This window comes from Pelodiscus sinensis, chromosome 14 (assembly GCF_049634645.1).
Source record: "Pelodiscus sinensis isolate JC-2024 chromosome 14, ASM4963464v1, whole genome shotgun sequence".
NCBI lineage: Eukaryota > Metazoa > Chordata > Testudines > Trionychidae > Pelodiscus > Pelodiscus sinensis.
This window is the reverse complement of record NC_134724.1, coordinates 37,130,799-37,150,086: the sequence shown is the minus strand read 5'-3', so window position 1 is coordinate 37,150,086 and position 19,288 is coordinate 37,130,799. Positions and strand designations below refer to the sequence as shown.

Genomic DNA, 19,288 nt, shown 5'->3' with positions numbered 1-19,288 from the left:
TTGCAAACTTATCACATCATTTGGGACAGCCAGGCAGAACAGAGAAAACATGGATGAGTGTGGCATATTTTCCTTGATTTTGTGCCCAGTGTTATATATAGTAAACCCCAGGTAGAGAAGATAAAATAGGGGAAAAGTGTTTCTCTCAGAAAAGTGACTAATGGCATCTTTGTAAGTGTCTAGATCCCACAGAAATAATTTTAAGGGTGAAGGTGGTTGAATATGTAAGATGCTCTGGTTTTCTCTGATGTTTAAACTAAGGAACTATTTAATCTCTTCTGCAAACCAAAAAATGATGGCAGAGCACCGTCCCAAGAGCTAGCCCCATGGTGTTATAAATTTTGAGAAGTTTTATATTGATGTCACACACAACCATTGGTGCTTCTGTTCACAGCCTTGGCTCTTGGCTTCGAAATAAGTCCCTTGGCATTGCCAACAAGTTCTCCCTTGGAGCAGCTGTGAACGATGTGGCATGTTGAGGATCCTTAACTTCCGCATCTTATTTCTGGGACACATCCTTTTGCTGACTACTTTACCATCTGAGCTTTCTTCTCTCTGTCCTTTAGAAAAGGAGAACTTCTGAGTTTTGTAAGCTCAGAACCCGGTGTTATGTTAATACATTTCTCTGTTCTTACTGCTTTTATTTCCCCCCAGGAGGAGTATAGAGCAGAAGGAATCAGCTGGCACAACATCGATTATATCGATAATTCTGGCTGCATAAATCTTATCAGCAAGAAGCCAACAGGCCTGCTCCACCTGCTGGATGAGGAGAGCAAGTGAGTATGAACATTTCTGGGTACCGCAGTGGCTTGCAGGCATGTGTCCAAGCTCCAAAGGCTCTCACTGCCTTCCCCAAATGATTTGTGCACTGGGCAAAAGGAGAGGTGCATGGTAGGTGAGGGAATATCTTTTACTGGGCCAACTTTGGTTGGCGGAAGCTATAAGCGTTTGAACTGCACAGAACTTTTCCTCGGGTTGCCATGGATGATAGTAAGAGAGAGATCTCCTTACCTCTTCTAATACTGGGAAAGGCAGATGTTGGAAATTCTTCTTTCCTGATTTTTTTTCAGAATTTGTTTAAAGCAGGGCTGTCCTGGGGGGAGGGGCACCTGCTCTCTTACTGAGAGCTGTTACATACACAGCTAAAATAGCCCATTTCTAGCAGGGTGAGTATGCCATGTACTTTTGTGGTGTGCATGCTGAGAGCCAGGCTGAAGACATGTACCTGTCTGCAGGTACATGTGGGGGAGGGATAGCTCAGTGGGTTGAGCATTGGCCTGCTAAACCCAGGGTTGTGAGTTCAATCCTTGAGGGGGCCACTTAAGGATCTGGGGCAAATCTGTCCAGGATGGTGCTTGGTCCTGCTGTGAGGGCAGAGGACTGGACTCGATGACCCTTCCAATTCTATGAGAGAGGTAGATCTCCATATAGGTATAGCTCTGAGCTCTAGATACCTGTGGGTATATGGAATTGTGCCGCTCTGAATGCCATCGCAGACAGCTGTGTGCATGAGAACCCTTTTGCAGTTGATTCACTCTAGACTCTAGAATTCTAGGCTATCCTAGATAGCGGCAATCGAAGCTTCATCGAATGTGTCTAGTATGTATGTATATAAAGGGGTGTGTTCACATAGGTGTATTGCCAGGTGTATTGCCGCTTTTAATAGGCATAATATCTGCAAGCACAGAGAAGGAGAATGTTCCCTGTTAATTTATGGTCTGTCAGCAAGGGTGTGTTTTGTTCTTTGACTTCACAGCTGCCTTCATTTTTTTCTCCCCCTCTTTATCCAGTTTTCCACAAGCCACAAACCAAACGCTACTAGACAAGTTTAAGCGTCAGCATGAGGTGAATTCTTACATTGAATTCCCAGCCGTGATGGAGCCTGCTTTTATCATAAAGCACTATGCTGGGAAAGTGAAATACGCTGTGAAGGTCGGTCACAATACCTCTTCGTTTGCCCTTATGTTAGCTGAAATGCATGTTAGCTGTGGCTGGGAACCAGTACACCCAAGACTGCACCGGGGTGAATAAAAATTAACTCTGTTATTTTCAGCTGGAGTTCAGGCAAAAAAAATGTGTGGCGCTGCAGGGTCCGAATGTAAAACCACTGCCAGGTGCTAGATGGGGTGTCAGAGCAAAGGTGTAGGCACAAATAGAGAACAGCAGGATGCCTTGAGTGGCTCCCAAACCTGGGTGTCAATCTCACGGCAGACTGGCAGGAAATAGGGCACAGCCCCCAAACGGGGTGTAGTCTGTACTTAGATTTCACAGACCAGGTAACAAACGTGAGTTTTGCAGGCATGGAATCACAGGCTAGGGCATCCTGGTGTGACTGACCACACCAGGCCAGCCTGCCTCTGCAATAGATGGTCCCTTGCACCGAAAATCACAGTTGTCCGCCTACTTGCAGTCCCAAACAACCAGTCACATGCCCTAGGTCAGTTGTGCCTAGGGTTGCAAACCCTTCTGCGTTGGCCGGGGTCTCCAGGAATGAAAGAAGAACCTTTCATTAACGCATGTGTCATGTGATGAAACCGCCAGGAATACGTCCAACCAAAACTGGCAGCTGTTGTCTGGTGAGAGATGCAGGGTACAACACTTGGAGTCGGCCCTTTCATCAACTAGCTAACAGTTCATTCCCGAGGGGAAGGAAACGAGAGTTCTCTCTTGGCTTAAAGAGGCTGACACCCACACATGAGTCACAGCCTTAGATTCTAAAAGGTAATAGAAACATCAGTGATATTACCCAGGCAACCCAGGCTAACCTAGGCAAAATAGCCTGGGGCGCTTTTGCTTATGCCTAGTGATACTGGGCCCTTCAGAGTCCAAACAACAAGAACCACCCAGTTTCTCCTTGTCTCTCTGTCCCCAAACTGGGGGGGACAGCACCCCTCTCCTGTGGCCATAGAGAGGTGCTTCTCACCTGACCCCAGGCTGCTGCAGTGGGAGGGGGCTGGGGTAGTCCTCTTCCCCCTGGGGCAGCCTGCCTACTGAACCCCTCATCCCCAGCCCAGAGCAATGATTTAAATGAAGAAAAACAAAAATTGAGGGAAGACCCCAAGCAGTGCCGGGTAAATCTAGTAGATGATGATATTCAGACTTGCCTAACAGTGCTGTGGCACTGAAGGAGAAATGTGGAATTCTCTCAAAGACATTCAGGTTTACAGTGCAGTGTGGACCCGCAGGCCACAAGCCCAGATCTCTCTGACTTGGCTTATTTGGTAATGCAGATATGCCCACAGGCTGCCTTTGAAACACCAGAGGATATAATGTGCCATATACTTCTTGTTGCAGCTTCCCCTCCAAGTTACTGTTCCTTCTCTGAAGTCCTAAACTGACAGCTGCCAAGTTTAAACCATTATTCTGCTTGGAGGAATGGCTTGTAATCGCAGTTAACTGACACATAGTCCATGCAGCGTGCGTGCCTCGGGTAGACCTAACTTGGATGTGCATGGCACCACCAGTTCTCGGGTCACGGCACCTCTATCACAGACAGTATATTCTTTAGGGGTTACATACTAGAAATACAAGACCAACTGCATTTTCTTTGCTTTTAGTCATTGTACTATTAAACAGCAACTGGAGTTTTTGCAGGTGTCTAAGGAAGTAAGGAGCCCGTCTCCCTGAGGCATATTTGAAAATTTCATGCTAGTTCTTCCAGTCTTGATCCTGTTCACATTCAGGTCACTAAAAACGTTGGGCTGAATCATCTTGACAGTGTTGGCACCTGGCCTAACTGAAGTGGGAGACTTTATAGGGGCTACAGTGTGTGTAACTGTGTACCCACAAGTCACAGGAAGTGGGCTGTGCTCATGAAAGCTCATGAAACTCTATTTTGGTTGGCCTCTAAGGCGCAGAGCCGGCCCAAGCTACGGGCTGACGAGGCTACCACCCAGGACTCCCCATTGTAGGGAGCTGCCGCGCATGCGCCCTAGGCCCGGGGCACACGAATGGCTCGGGCCAGCTCTGCTAAAGCGCCACAGGACTACTTGTTGTTTTTAAAGATACAGACTAACATGGCTCCCCTCTGAGACTTATTAAGAGTATTACATTTGTAGAGTGAACCATCAGTTTTTAGAATGTCTGTTTTATTAGACGTGTGCTGGACTGAGAATTCCATTAAATTGCCTTGGTACTGGAAGCTGTCACATACAGAATAACAATGAGGACTGTATAAATAAAAAATTGTGATATTACTATACCAAGAACAGTCAAGCCCCCTCCTCTTGTCTTTTTCGCTAGGATTTCCGGGAGAAAAACACAGATCACATGCGGCCGGACATCGTCGCTCTCCTAAGAAGCAGCAAGAATGCCTTTATCTGTGGGATGATAGGGATTGATCCAGTAGCTGTGTTCCGCTGGGCGGTCCTCCGAGCTTTTTTCAGGGCTATGGTTGGTTTTAGGGAGGCGGGAAAGCGATACACGGAGAAGAAAACTGGTGAGTAACAGAAATTGCCGTCCTATCTCTGTACGTCTTTGAATCTTAACTCTATATAATACATACACAATATGTCCCTGACTTCAGGTATTCCAGCATGGTTAAAATGTTACCTTGTCTAATTAACACATCTGCTCCTCTTCCTGATCACATGCTCAAAAGCTGATGAGTGGAATGGCTAGATTTCTGAACAGAGAGCAGTATGGTACTTCACACGTTGAATAACAAATGCAAGGAAGCCGTAGCAATTGGCAATGACAGATTTTCGTTTTGATGTAGTTATGCCTTTTCTGTAGAATTCATTCTTATGGAAATGCGCATGATTTAAATGGATGCTTAAAATGTTGAAGCAGTGAAAGGAATACTTTGATTTTTTTAACTCAATGGCTCCCAATCTTTTCTAGCATACAGACCCTTTTTCAATCTATTAAAATTTTTATGGGCGACTCTTCTCTCCCCCCCCCCCCCCCACAAAAAAAAAATAGAGCTGTGCCTACAGCCTGCACATCCTCGGCCCACACTTCTTCCTGAGCTGCTATCCCTCAGCCCGCTCAAGGAGGAGCGCGGGCTGAGGGACTTGCTGGCTACTGGCATGAACCCTTTCAGCTCCCCACTTTCCATGGACCCCCTATAGTACCAACGTGGACCACCAGGGATCCATGGACCGCAGGTTGGGAACCATGGCTTTAACTCATAGCTCTTTTATGTTAGCATAAAGTCTCAAAACACAAAATAGGAATCTGCTGTGTAACTTTTCAGCCTGTTCACTCTATAAGCTGCAAGAGAGATTGTTCTCCTGTCTAGCACAAATTCATAGCTGTGTGGTCAGCTAGAACGACCCACCTGCCCTTGTGCGGGCAGTAAATTAAATGGAAGTAATGATGCATCATCATGCTGTGGCAGGCAATACTTAGCTGTGCTTGTAGAACATTTCTCTGCATAAAGCTATTCCCGAACAACAGGTACAAGCTGTTGCTATTAATTTCTGGGCACAAGCGGGCTTGAAATTCACAACAAAACCAGAACATCAGAAGGGAAATGTCAGTACAAAGTTAAAATTAAGCAAAGAACTACTCTTACTGAGTTATAGCTTGAAATGTTCATAGATTTGCATTGATAAAGTGACAGACTCAAGGATAAATCATATAATTATGAAAATCCACCCATTTAAAATAACTTTCTGTGCTCAGTGAGAATAACATCAGGCCCTTGGGACAAATCCTAAGAATAGCAAGAAACAAAACGAGCCTTCCGCTCTCCAGAATAGTGAGAAGAAGGCAGCCCTAGAAAGTATCATTGGAAAGATGCTCTGACAAATGAACTTGGGACTTTTCTTACAGTATCTGTACAGGGTTAAGATAGCGAAAGGTCCATGCTGACCATTGTAATCCTGGGTGATAGAGGGAAGAGAAGTTTCACCTAGAAAGCCCCCATCATGACGTGCATTAGAATAGCGGCTTTCTTGAGACCTAGTGCTAGGGGAAGCTGAGAAGGAAAATCCCTAGAAATTTAGTTACTTGAATAAATGTTCCGGCTTTCTCTTTTGTACTGTGGGGGGGAGGGTGTTGGTTCTTTTTTACATCTTTCTGATTGACACATGCCAGATGGATAGCTGGCTAGCCTATAAAGCACTCTTCAAGGAGAAAAATAATAAAAATAAAAACGCTAACTCTGGCGGCAAGAGCTATTGCCAACGCTGCCGTGCTAATTTCAAGCCCTGCTTCGCCCTCTGTCGTCTGCAATCACATCTGCCGTGTTAGTGTCCCAAGCAGTTAGCTTTCTGATTTCTCACTCGTCAGATTGGATGAAGAACTAAAATGACATATAAACAAAGAAAACCTGTGCGGTTTTCAGACAATTATGAGATTTGACATTTGCCTCTCGTGTCAGGACTAATTAGGACTTGATTTCAGTTGAAACACTTCTAAGCCTCTTTCAGAATAGTCCTCTCTAGTCCAGTCCATCCTGTACTCTTTGCATGACCACTTACAAATGTCTCGCACTGTTTCCTGATGGCCTTGTAATATTTATTCTCCAAATAAAATATTTCCACTGAGATCAAGAAGACTAGCATGAGCCGTAAACTCCCTGACTACTCTGTCATTTGCAGCTTAATTTTTCTTACGGCCACATTTAGAGATGTTGTCAAATAACTGATGTAGTTGAGACATAATGATGTCAAATGTACCACCTTTATGAAAGCCGGACTAAAAAGAGGAAATGTGTCACAATTATCTGATCAGATAAGTATCATCAGATAATAAATGAGCTATTATATGCTAGCATTGCTGTCCCTTATTTATTACACAGGGTAGCAATGAACTCTCACACAGCTGCAGAAACAGTACCTGTCATTCCATTTAAATTGCTTGGATGGTTAATCTGAAGAATTAATGATAATGTAGATTAGTGCATTTTATATTTTTGTCCACTTTTTAAAGTTACATTATGTAAGTGTGTAACTGTTCTGTTAGCAGCAATAGATTGCTAGTAGGTACCAGGGATGTACTAGTGTAGTCGATTAACCAATAAGCAAAAGCTTATAGGTTAATGCTACAGATGACATGCATTCCCCCCCACCACCTTGCCAGTACATTTTTTAGCAGGCTGGCCAGCAGCCCGCTCAGTCCTGGTTTGCTGTGGGTCCGGGACCTACCCCTGCTGCGGCTCTGCATTTCAAGTGTATTAGGAGCCGGGTGGCAGGCAGCTTGACTCAGTTTTGGCTCGTACTGGGTCCAGGAACTCAGACCCCTCCCCCCATACAAGGGCTGCTGCCACCCTGCTCTTTATCAGAGGCAGCAACACAGGGTGACAGGCAGCTGATCTGCGAGGGGAGCTGGTTTTTAAACTGGTTCCCCTCACAGACCAGCTTCCGCCTGGCAACCCCGCGCTGCTGCCTCTGATACAGAGGCAGCAGCACTGAGTGGCAGGGGACTCCTTGGGAATGGGGCCAGAGCGCACTGGCTGCCAGCACTACTCCCAGGCACTATAGACTAGTCGAGTAAGAATTCATGAGGATTAACCGATATTAGGCCAGGGCCCTAATATGAAGTGATGCTAGACCCAACGGTTAAATGGCAGCATCAATGCTCTTTCCTGAGCAGAGAGTGGTTGTCTGGCGTCCAGGCGCTAACACGTGGAGCTAATCAATGGCTTTTTCTCCATTTGTGAGGAAATCTCCCTTTGCCAAGAATACTTTTATGCACGGACATTTTCATTTCTGAAAACAGTTCTGTTTTTCTCTTTAAAAAAACAACGTTATTTTTTAAAAAGCTGTTCCTCTGTTACGGTGGCCACTTATCCTTAGAACCTTCAGAGGGGGAGCCGAGTTAGTCTGTCACAGGATAAACTGAAAAAAGAACAAATAGTCTAGTAGTACCTTAAAGACTGACAGAACATGGAGATGGGATCATGAGCACAGCCCACTTCATCTGAAGAAGTGGGCTGTGCCCACGAAAGCTCATGATCCCATCTGTGTGTTTTGTTAGTCTTTAAGGTGCTGCTAGTCTATTTGTTGTTTAATTTTATCCTTAGAATGACAGACTAGATGAGCCTTTGACTGCCACTTTGAGAACACTCCAATGTCGGTCGCTAGTGCCTGCTCCACGCGCAGCTGTGGCCATTCAAAGCTCTTGTAACTAGCACTCCGTTTCCTGTTTTTCCTTGATGATGATCCCTGGGCCTCCCTTCCATTCAGTTATCCAGACTGTAGCCATGGGGTAGCTTGAAATTCTCCATAACTCATAAAAGCATCCCAAATGGCAGTGTGTGAGAACAGGCATAAGCGAGTGAGCAGCATGAGCTGCAGGCTTATACATTTGACAGATTAGCTCTGTGCATGAGCTCCCAGAAGATTGAGAACTTTGTTCTGCGGCACGCTTGCTCAGTGGATGCTGGTGCCTTTTGACTGCTGTGTGACAACGCACAAGAATCACAATGTGATAATCTAATGAACAAACCCATAGCGTTTATTCTCTGGGGATTGTTCAAGGAATCGCTCAAATGTTAGGTCCTAAAGTTTACCTGTGTTGATAGTTGTTAGGGCTGTTCCCCACTCTGGCTCTCCAAGGAGAGACAATGGGGCCCATAAGAGACCATAAATACCTTGCCTCTATTGGCTCTGATTGCAAAAACTTCCCAGAGTCACAGATGCACTGGCTCTGAGAGAAACAAAAGCTGCCACCCTCAAGTGATTTAAACCCTTAAAAAAACCAGGGAGGAACACCTGAAATCTTTCCCTGGGGTACCCAAGTTCTTTTACCACAAGAGAGCTTGAAAAAACAGAGAAAATGAACTGCAGTCTCTGATAGCTCACCTCTCAGTCTGAGGCATGCACACACACACGCAGACGGACCTCCGGTTTCTTCCCAGGACACAAGACTCATATCATTGCCTTCAAAAAAAGGATGATTTTATTATCAAAACAAATAAGGTCTACTTGGTAAAGCATACTTAGTTGCTAGGTGTTGAAGAGCAACTGAGTAAAACAAATTAAAACACAGTGAACATCTCTGGGTGCGGCCTAAGATAGTGAGTGGGGGAGGGAAGGCATGGATTCCCACAGAGAAGTTTAACCAAACAGCCAAATAAAGAAAAATACCTCTGCTCGCGATCCGTGCTTCAAAGCCCATGTCCAATATTTCTTATAGGCATGGTAATTCTGATTATTGCATCTGCTCCCTCCAGCCCTTAGCTTAGAAGACCAAAGGAAGAGCAGACCAGGTATTTCTGTCCAATTCAGATTTCAGCACTGTATCCCCATTGATTCTTCTGACCCCCTGCCAACACTCTTGCTAGCTACCTGAGTTTAACTCTTTAGTCACCAAGTGCTGGCCAGCACTCCTGCTATCCATCACAATAGTGCTATAAAATAGTGCATATTTCTAAGGGCTGCATATGTTTGGGGGTTTGTTTAACCTATCCTTTCTAGGGTTTAATTAGCAAATGCTGAACACACCGGGTGCAGCAGGAGTTGGAGCTCATGATACAGTACAGGTTTGCTAATAACATCCCCCACACACATACATTAACACCTAACGCTCCCCCCCTCCCCCAGCTCACGTACTGCTCAGTTTTAAATATTGATAAGAAAGGCTAGGTGTCTTACAAGCCCCTGTCCAGGGCCCTGCTGTGATTGATCAGAAAGTACAGTTGCAAAGCAGATTTAAATGTTGTCTGAAAAGCTGCATGTTTTCTTTGGATTACATTTTTTTCAGTGTTTTTAGGCCAAAAATCTGTACACTTTCCTTTTCCCTGTCTGAGGGCCTGTTGAGTTGTGTTAGCGAGACACAAATCTCAGTCCCATGTGGAGTAGGCTTTCCAAAACCTGGTGGTTGTTTTTTCCCCTTCCTTCGTTCTGTATCTGTCTTTCTTTGTGCCAGTGGTGTCCAGCGGCAGTGTGAACCCTTCTGTGCTCTGCTTTCAAACCAATCAGTGGTGGATAAACGAATACACTCTTCACTGGGAGCTTTTCTTTTCTTGCTGCACTGTTATAGCCTTGTATCGTAGCTTTTAGTGATGTTCTATTTATAACTGTGATATGTAGAAGCAGAGCAATGCTACTGTCTCAATTGTGTTGGCTACATGTCTCTTCTGGCCCAGTAGGTGTTTCTTACAGTGCTGCCAACTCTTTTCAAATTGAAAACGTGCAGATAACAGCTGGGGTAAAATATCGTGGTTGAAGGGGGAGCCCTTTCCGTTCCTTGTTTTCTAACTGAGCTTTCTGTGAGAGAGAATCAACAAATGGCGGTTAAATTCTAAAAGAAAAGCAGACATTTGAGTTGGATTTTCTTGAATCAAAATGAACTCAATTAAAGGGACATTGTCAAGTTTTTAGGATGCAGATGTCAGATTATTTCATAATTTGATGACAAATACCCTCACGACTAGTGGTTCTCAATCCATGGCCCATGGGGCACTTTTGGCCCAAACAGCAGACAGCTGTGGCCCGTGAGGCAATCTCAGGACCATAGAGGTATAGTATTGGATGCAGCCCACAATGGTAAGTAGGTTGAGGGCCACTGCTCTAGATGAATTTATTCCACATCCAACATAATATTGAACACCTCGTTGCTGACACATTTACAAAGAAAAGCTACTGTTTGGGAAAACTTACACGGATTCCGTGAGCGAAGCCAGTCATCCATAGCTTCCTCTTGGTTTTCTCTGGTTTGAGAAAGTGGGCTGTGATAAAGGATTTATGTTTCGGACTCGGCTGGCTGTGCATTGGTATTCAGCTAACGAGCACTATTCCCAAGGCAGTGCCCATTGCTGCTGCCATTAACGATGGGCTTGGTCTGCAGGCAGGGAAGCGAGCCAAAGAAAGCCCTGCCGACTTCTGGGGAATTAGCATCGTTACAAACCAAAAGGAAGAGAATGAATATTTGCTGAACAGAAAAATGACAGGTTGTTTTTTTTAAAGTGTCTTTGGGCTTCTAAACGGGCAGTACGAAAATGGTGTTACTAACATTAGCAAACTAATAATTGACAGTGTTCCTCTAAAGGGTTCAGATCAGTTGTGCTGATCATTCAAAGCGCCATCCTGGAACGCGAGGCATAAGATATCATGCTGATGTAGGGTAACTTCAGTGCCTCATCATTCCTCAAATGGAAGCATGACATGTGCCACAGCAATTCCCTTTTGCTCAGCCATTTAGAAGGAGCTTCTTATTTATACAAGTAATACCTGCATAGCTGTTATTCCAGTTATGTTTGTTATGAAATTATCCGAGAACGTCCTGTGCCACACAGAGATGTCCACCGTAACTTCTGACACCAGCTCCTTCCAGTCTCTGTTTGCCACCTAAACTCAGTGTCTGAAATGGCCGTTTCTCAGCCCTAGCACAGCCCAAGCTCACCTCTCTCCTCGTTCCTTTGTAGAATGGTGTGTCTAAACTACACGGCTCCGTTGATGGAGCCATGTAGTTTAGGCTGATCGGCAGAGGGAAATGAAGCCGCGATTTAAATAATTGCGGCTTCATTTAAATTTAAATGGCTGCCACGCTGAGCCGACAAACAGCTGATCGGCTGTTTGTCGGCTCAGCGCACTAGTCTGGATGCTCCCACGCTGACCTGAAAGCCCTTTATCGACCTCCCCGTTATGCTTCGTAGGATGAGGTTTACCGGGGAGGTCGATAAAGGGCTTTCATGTCGACAGGGGAGTGTCCAGACTGCCCCGATCTGCCGACAAACAGCTGATCGGCAGAGCGGGGCAGCCATTTAAATTTAAATGAAGCCGTGATTATTTAAATCGCGGCTTCATTTCCCTTTGCTGAACAAACAAATCTACATGGCTCCGTCAACGGAGCCATGTAGTCTAGACATACCCGAGTAGAACTCGTATTTCAATTGAAATTGCACGTGTGTGGCTAAAGTAGAAGTAAGTGTGTGGAGCATTTCAGAAAGTGAGGTGGCCGAGTTGGTGACCCTACAGGTGAGGAATTCTGAAACCAGAAGCCAACCTGAGCTGAACTGAAGCAGAAGGGTTATTGATGGTACTGTAGCTAATAAAAGTAGAGGTCTGCATAATCACTGTTTGTAAAGGTTACCTTGCAGTGATTATACAGCTGATTGTGCTTTGGCTCATAATGGCCCTTGGCCAATGCAAGAGCTGGAATTTGTTTACTAAACAGGTCACAAGCAATAACGATGCCAACAGACCCTTCCCCCATGTCCGAGTGCAGGGAAATGTGTAGCCGAGTAAATGCCTGCAAAGATGTGGGTCGGTTGGTTTACAGTGTCTTTGGACACTGGTGGAGAGAGAGTTGTCTCCATGACCGTGCGATATGTCCTGACACCTTGTCGTGAGGGAACTGAAGTTAACCTGGGTCAGCATTGTGCATTTTCATAACTGCTGCAAATAGCCTCCCTATAGTCCATGTACAGAAAGGAAGTGTGACGTTTGAACAATTTCTGCTCCCCATGGGCAGTTGGCAGCATTGTTCTGGAGTCTTTCCTGATTTCTGCTTATATAATCTCTTTCTCTTCTCTCCATTTTTTGTTTTTATTTTGCTTCCCAAGGGCATGATGATGCAGTGCCATGTGCGGTTTTGAAAAGTGTGGATAGTTTTAGCTTTCTACATCACCCAGTCCATCAGAGGAGCTTAGAGATCCTGCAGAGATGCAAGGAGGAGAAGTACAGTAAGGCTCCATATCCCACCATCCTCTCTGACATGACACTCACACATCAGGAAATGGAAACCAGGAGCATTCTGGGTAGCAAGGGGAAAAGGACACATGCAAAGAAACTTGCCGTGTAGCCCACTGAGATCACCATAAGCAGCTGCAGGAGGCCTTCAGGGAAGGATTTTAGCCAATTGGTAGCTAGGGTTTGGTTCTACAGAGATCTGGAATAGCCTCTCTGGCTTTCCTGTTCTTGTTAATGAGTCGTACAAAAAAAATCCAATATACATCTGTTTAATCATATGTGGATCCATTTCACTAATGGCTTCACAGTTGGTTCTCCTAAATAAGACAGTATTCTGAAGTTAGTAACACTTTTCATGCCATTAATTTTTTCGTGTTACTACTCTTAACCTAAAGCAAGTGTAGAGCACTTCGGAACCAGTAGGAATATTTCTAGTATGAAATAATATTGCTAGGATTTTACTCCAAGCTCTTCTGGATTCAGTCCTTTTCTTCTATTACAACTTGATTTACCTCATAATTTTAAGAATAACTATGTCTGGAGAAAGTGCCGATGTCTGTTAAGACTTTCAGTTCCATGTGAGAACTCGTTATGCTAGCAGACCAATACAAAGCGGGTGGGCAGAGATGCACTTGGTCTCCATTTCCTTGTCCTTACACCTCTGTTTGTTACATAATAAACTAGTCCTGCATGAACCCACAGGCCTTTCTGCCTGTGTTACTAATTACTATGGCTAGACTCCTATCGAAGGAAGAGAAGGGAGTCTGGCAGCATGGAACGTAACATCACCCGCCACAAAGAGTAGCGCATGGAGATTCAGTGTTATAACCACATAAAGGACCTGCCGCAAAATGCCATAATACTAGTTTGCTCTTCAAACTGCTCTGTGTATTGTTTCACTTTGACAGTCAGCTGTGCAAACAGTAGCAAGCCCTTGGAAAAAGGCATAATGCAATAGTGGCTTGTTGAGATGTGCCTTCTTGCCAGTGGACAGGTACTCAAGCTTTAACGGTGAATTTAAGAAATTACGTATTTTTGGTGTCTGTGTTTACAGAAGGCTCAAGTCTTGTGCCATCTTATTCCTCCTTCGTCATTTTGCGTAACGTTTACAGAGATGGAGCTCTGCTGTAAGCGAGACTTTAAGGCACACTCTTCCTCTAAAACGTAGGCTTTCCAACGCCTATAAGATGTGCCTAAACAGAATGTCAAAAGGTTGGTTCCACATGGTACAAATAAGCATGGTAAGTACAGTACTGCAGAAAGATGCGCTTGGCTTTGGAGGTTTCTGGCAGACTTCTTCCATGTGCTCTCTGCTGCACCTAGCGTTGGGAGAGCTAGGACAGGGTTTTCATTCTTACCTACAGCCTTGCGCTCAACTATTTGCCTTAATTTCCCACCATTACCACCAGTGGAAAATCTGAAGAAGCAATGTAATGTGTACACACAACCCCTAGAATCCCATAGTCAATACACTTCGGAGGGACACTAGCAGAGAATTACAGCGCTCTCAAGAGCTAGTGCCTAATAGTTTATTAGTGTAAGTAAAGCAATTGGAATCCAGTTTGACTTGCAGGTTAGGGTTTAGCTACATGAGTTCGGACAGCTATATAGCTTTAAGTATATGGGCAGGCGGTTTGTTCAAAAAGGTGGAAGGGGAACCCATACAGCACAGAATGTTTAACTCTAACCTGTACTTTGGTGTAAAAATAATCCATATGTTTATTATGGTCAAACCCAGTAGTGTTAAACGTTAATTCATTTTGCCATGGACAAAGCCTTGTGATCCTTTTCCTGGTACAGAATTCATCCCTGGCTGAGAGGGTGGGACAAGTGTTGTGTGTTCCAGCTGCTGCTGCTTTGTGAATTGTGTAAGAGTGGATGCTCTGGCAAACAAGCAGTTGATTAGCCACCTCTGTATTCAGACTTCTTGCATGTGCCCATAGCGTGTGCTGCCCTTAGGCTGCTCCTCAAACTTTCTCCTTAAAATAGGTAAATTAGAGTCCAAACCTGTGTAATTATTGGATGTGTGGGAGTTAGATTTTGTGGGATTCCCTCAGTTGTTTGCCTGGAGGCTTGCCTTCCCCAGTTGGGGAAAAGCCGATATGCTTACCAGTGGTACTACTTGGACTTGGCTTTTCCCGGAAGTTGAATAAAGTTACATCCTCTCCAGTTCTCAAAAGTGAATCGTTGGGTAGAATCCAACTTTGGTTTTGAATGTCAGAATCGGTTCCCGTCACAAGTGTGAATTACAAAAGCTATTTAACCAATGGACTAGTTAGTGAATCCAGATGCCCTTCAGTGGTAACACCACTTCCTGTTCAAGCTGTTTGGCCAGTGACTGCTAGTCCCCTTGGCATTGGTGATTCAGTTGCTGCGGTGCTTATTCCTAGTACGTTTCTGTTGATTGGCAGGAATCCATCCCAGGAAAGCCTCGGTGCCTTACCAAGTGAATCGCAGAGAGTAACAGGGCTTCACGCTCTGTGCTGAAGGGAATTCTAAAACACAAATTATTGCCCAGTGTGACATGCACTGGCCTCAGCCATCCCTGAATGCAAGGCAGGCACTCTCTTGGTGGGTGTTCCCGTAGCATGGGAGGAAAGTGTATTGACCACGGTTCTTCCCAAAAGTGCAGCAATCCAGATGTTAGTGACAGAAAAGTCCAATCAGACAAACCAGCCCAGCCCTTGAAAGGAGCGCCATTGAAGGAGGGAAACAAACCTTTAGAGGGAAGTGAGTTTTAGAGAATAAGCAGTGGTCATAAATACATCTAGCCTAGCTGTTCGGTCTACATCTGCCCTGTGAATGGAGGAACATGCAGGTCCCCAGCTCTTTGTTTGGGGAGTAATTGTTTCTATAATTAATGGATAAATGATCCTGGGTCAGAGTACTTGGTGGCAGGGGAGTCCAAGCAGATTAACAGAGGTAAAATTAAAAATAGCTACCCCTTGTTCCCAAAAGCCTCTCTCTCTATTCCCCCTCCCCCCCAGTATAAACAACACTGCACTAAGACCACTGGTGTACATTGTATTTTGGGGGGATGGAGAGCGCTTTAGGCATTTATGCTCCTCATATGTAGCCAAGTTTGTAATGAGCTACTGCAGCAGTCATTTCTCAACTCGGCTTGTACTCCTCTGTAATTTATTTTTGCATTGCAAGTGACAAATCTGTGGATGAACAGACTGCCTGGAGCACACGACACTTGCTACCTATTGTATAAGCTCCAGTGTAGTTTTAAGTTGATTCTAGAATAAAACTGTTTCTTTTCCAGATTTATGTAAGACCTAGCTATTGCAGGATTTTGGTACCATCTTAGCTGCATAATTTCAGCATCTCATAAAAGATTTCCCTTCTATGGCCATTACATTTCTGGTCATTGTAATCTTATCACTCTCATTTTAAGGTCACTCTGCAGTAATAGGATAAATAAATCCCTAACGTTAGGAAATCAGTATTCCAATGAAGGGTCACTGTTCAAAAGAGAGCCACTAGGTATGAAAGATTCCATCAAAAATGAAATATAATGGATTAAAGATTTTCTCCATATGTTTCTGGGAGGAAATCAAGACATTTATACCAAACATCAAGTGAGAACCAAGTCAGTGGCCACCAAGAGATTATCCACTTCGTAAAGTAAATAAATCATTGAAAGTTGGTCTGAGGTGTTGTGTTGCAACCCTGGTAACACACACAGCCTGCTGCCCAGCAGGGTTGGCACTGTCCACAGGCAAATTTCCACCTAATGAGCAGTTGTTGTATTGGCAGCTCCTTGTCAGTTATGGACAGTATAAAATCAGAGTGCATTTGTGAACATCTCTGGACAGCGAGGAATGTGCTGGAATCAGTGGCCGACGACAGATGCCTACCAGAAGAGGACATGGTGCACTCAAAATAGAAGGCAGCTTGTGTTGGATCATCTTTTCCAGGATCCGACATGCGAACAGTTGGTTGGACAGCAGCATTCGGCCATGTAGCAGGGACCTGGGAGAGCAAAGGAACTGTGGATCATGTGCTCTTATAAAAGCACCAGTCCCCCCATTCCAGTGTCTCCTGTCATTTGATACTGGAAGCATCTCCGAGATGCTGGCGTTGTTTTCCAGCTCTCCCTGTTCCCACCCTTCTCTGCAGACAGGAAGAGCCCCGGGAGAGGAGGAGAAAAGTAAAGGAGGGTTTGGGCCCAGACATTGCCTCGTGCGTCTTCAAAGGCCTCTGGCCGAATTCCCTCTCCTTTGCCTTCCTCTCACGTTTCAGATCTTGGGTTTGCGCTGGCAGCCAAAACCAGAGCCCCATGTCTCAGGGGGCAGTCGCCGCTGCTGGGCATCCACAGAGAGTTGCAGTTCTCAGCTGCTGCGCTGTCATGGCTTTCCATCACCTCTCCCCCCCCGGTCTATTTCCCAGCCTGACGGGCTGTAACATGGCAGGTTTTCTTGGCCCCGCACTGAAGAGGCTCAATCCAACTATCACTCTTGGCGACAGTCGCAATTTAGGGCCTTGAACTTAGCCTGGCTGGAGCAAGGAGGGGTCCTTTGCTAACTCTGACCCCTCTCAAATGGAGAGGCTGGGCGTAGCTGAGAGTGGGGTGCTCCATGGTGGCTGTGACCGGTTGGGAGGAATGTTGGAAGCTATCGACTTCAGACCCACAATCAGATTTGGATTGTTTGGGGAAAAAAATTGTGATTCAAGAGGCCTGCAGGAGGGCACTGCCACATGTTGGTATGTTGAAAGTGTCTCTGGATTGGCTTTAATTTGAACGCTCCAAATGAGTCCCTTGTGGGACCCAGGACTCCTTTAGCATGGCCGTACATGGCTCCATGTGGTAGGATCTCAGTGCTTGTTACTGTTTTGCAAAGCCCAAAGTAAAAGCCAATACAAGCTCCCCTACCTGGCCTCGAAAGTGGCTTGCTGCTGCAGGTTTTAATAAGTCCCCCCCACCTCCCCTGAAAAATATCCCTTCCTCCTTCCACGTGCTCATCTTTTAAGAGGCCATATTATGTATGATTATCTACTCCAGCCAAGGAGTACGAGAACTCATTCCACTGACCCCGGACTCACTCCCCTATTTTTAAAGGGAAGAGAGTGCTGCATTTTCTCTTAGCTGTCTTTTCTAACAAAATCTAAGAATTACTTTCTTCTGAGAGTTTCCCCATTTGTCATTTCGCCCTCCCCCCAGTCTGAGCGAATTCAAGGCAAATAATGCACACTTGCTGGATGTTACGTGATTTCTCAAATGTATCTTGGTTCATACGAATGAGCCCAGATAGCTAAGAAGTTATCTGTTTTCATGATCGGAATATTCGTTTTCAAATGAATTTGGAACTGTTTTGTTGCCTACAAGCAGTACTTTTTTTGTGATAGTATGGCCCGGAATGGCGTATCATCTCCTATTTCCCCAGTCCACAGAAAAGGAATGGGATTTCTCCCGTGTGTACTGGCACCTGTTTTCCTGGGGCGGCTCAGGATGCATGGCATTTTTTTCCATCTCCCAGCATGGCGCTGTGGCTCTTAAATCGGCCACGGCCCCCAGCGCAGGTGGTTTTTGGGTTTTTTTTTTTTGCTCAAGTTTGCCCCAGAGTACCGGCACCTTTTTTCTTACAAAAAAAGCACTGCTTACAAGTAATGAGAGCTTTTCCTTTATTTCTGTTAATGTCATTTGTACCCAAACCATTTCCGCTTCTTGGGCAGACCCATTTGAACTATCTGCCATTAAAATCTGCAAGGCTGCTGCACCATGTTCTCCTCACGCATTTATCAGGCCTGGGAAATTGAAGCTATCCCTATCAGAGGGTTCCATTTTGGCAGAAGGTCAGATGAGCCGCTACCGCATCCCGCTCACGACATCAGCGTCTGTTTGTTTTTAGGAAGGGGAAGAAGCCGTGAGATATCAGAAACAATTACTGGTAACGGTAGTGCTCCAGCTAGTTCTGTGTCTATCCCAACCAATTCCCTTCTTGATGGAGTGATTGACTATTTTAGTGCTGTATTTTTCATGTCACTGCTTTGAAGTGTTTTGACTGACGGGAAGCTGATGAACTGGTACCTTTATACCAGTCATGAGAGATCAGTAGTTTTCCTTCCGTCTTGCTTTCAAATAGCGGAAACAACACCATTGGCAAATTGTTCCCGTGTCACATGGGTGGGTGCTGGGGGAAGAGGTAGACTGGCGCAAACTGACTTGCTTGTAAGTTATGTCTCCTTGCCAGAGAACACGATAGAAATTAGTGCTCAGTCGATATTTCATCAGCCGTGGTTCCTCCCTGACCCCCTTCCCGTGTATTCCCAGCATGCGCCATAACAAATATAGATTCTTTTTCATTTGCAGCCAACAAAAAGCTGTTGCTGCTCTAATTTTCCTTGTGTAAAGAGGGGAATAAAAACTTGTTGTTGTTAATGTGCTGCTGCAGGTATTACCCGGAAGAGCCCAAGAACGCCCCTTTCAGATCTGCAGGGAGTTAACACCATCAATGAGAAACCCTCCCGGTAAGTCTACTCTTCAGATTAGCAGGTAACGATAATTCCAGGGGGGGAGAATGTTTTGGAAATGTTGCAAATCCGCTGTGTGGATGTTTCTTCCCAGCTTTTTCTTTTACCCATGACCTGCTCTTCCTTGAGAGATTCTTCAAGATGATAAAATTCGATTATGGTTCAGTCCTGGATTTTTCCATCTAGTTCATGCAGGGTGTCAGGGCTGGGCCTCTGGAGCCATTGGG

The 19,288-nt window shown here is 45.1% G+C and overlaps 1 protein-coding gene across 12 annotated transcripts in view; it reads left to right on the top strand.

Annotated features, from left to right (window-relative positions):
* The window catches only part of MYO9A (myosin IXA), a 307,802-nt gene that overhangs the window by 219,803 nt on the left and 68,711 nt on the right, over nucleotides 1-19,288 (top strand). For 11 of the 12 annotated variants that reach the window (XM_075897522.1, XM_075897517.1, XM_075897519.1 and 8 more), the window contains 5 exons: nucleotides 655-776; nucleotides 1,791-1,932; nucleotides 4,243-4,438; nucleotides 12,458-12,577; nucleotides 18,983-19,058. In XM_075897522.1, the coding sequence (XP_075753637.1) occupies nucleotides 655-776; nucleotides 1,791-1,932; nucleotides 4,243-4,438; nucleotides 12,458-12,577; nucleotides 18,983-19,058 (656 nt within the window). The remainder of the gene's footprint in view (nucleotides 1-654; nucleotides 777-1,790; nucleotides 1,933-4,242; nucleotides 4,439-12,457; nucleotides 12,578-18,982; nucleotides 19,059-19,288) is intronic. The other variant, XM_075897524.1, reaches the window with a different exon arrangement.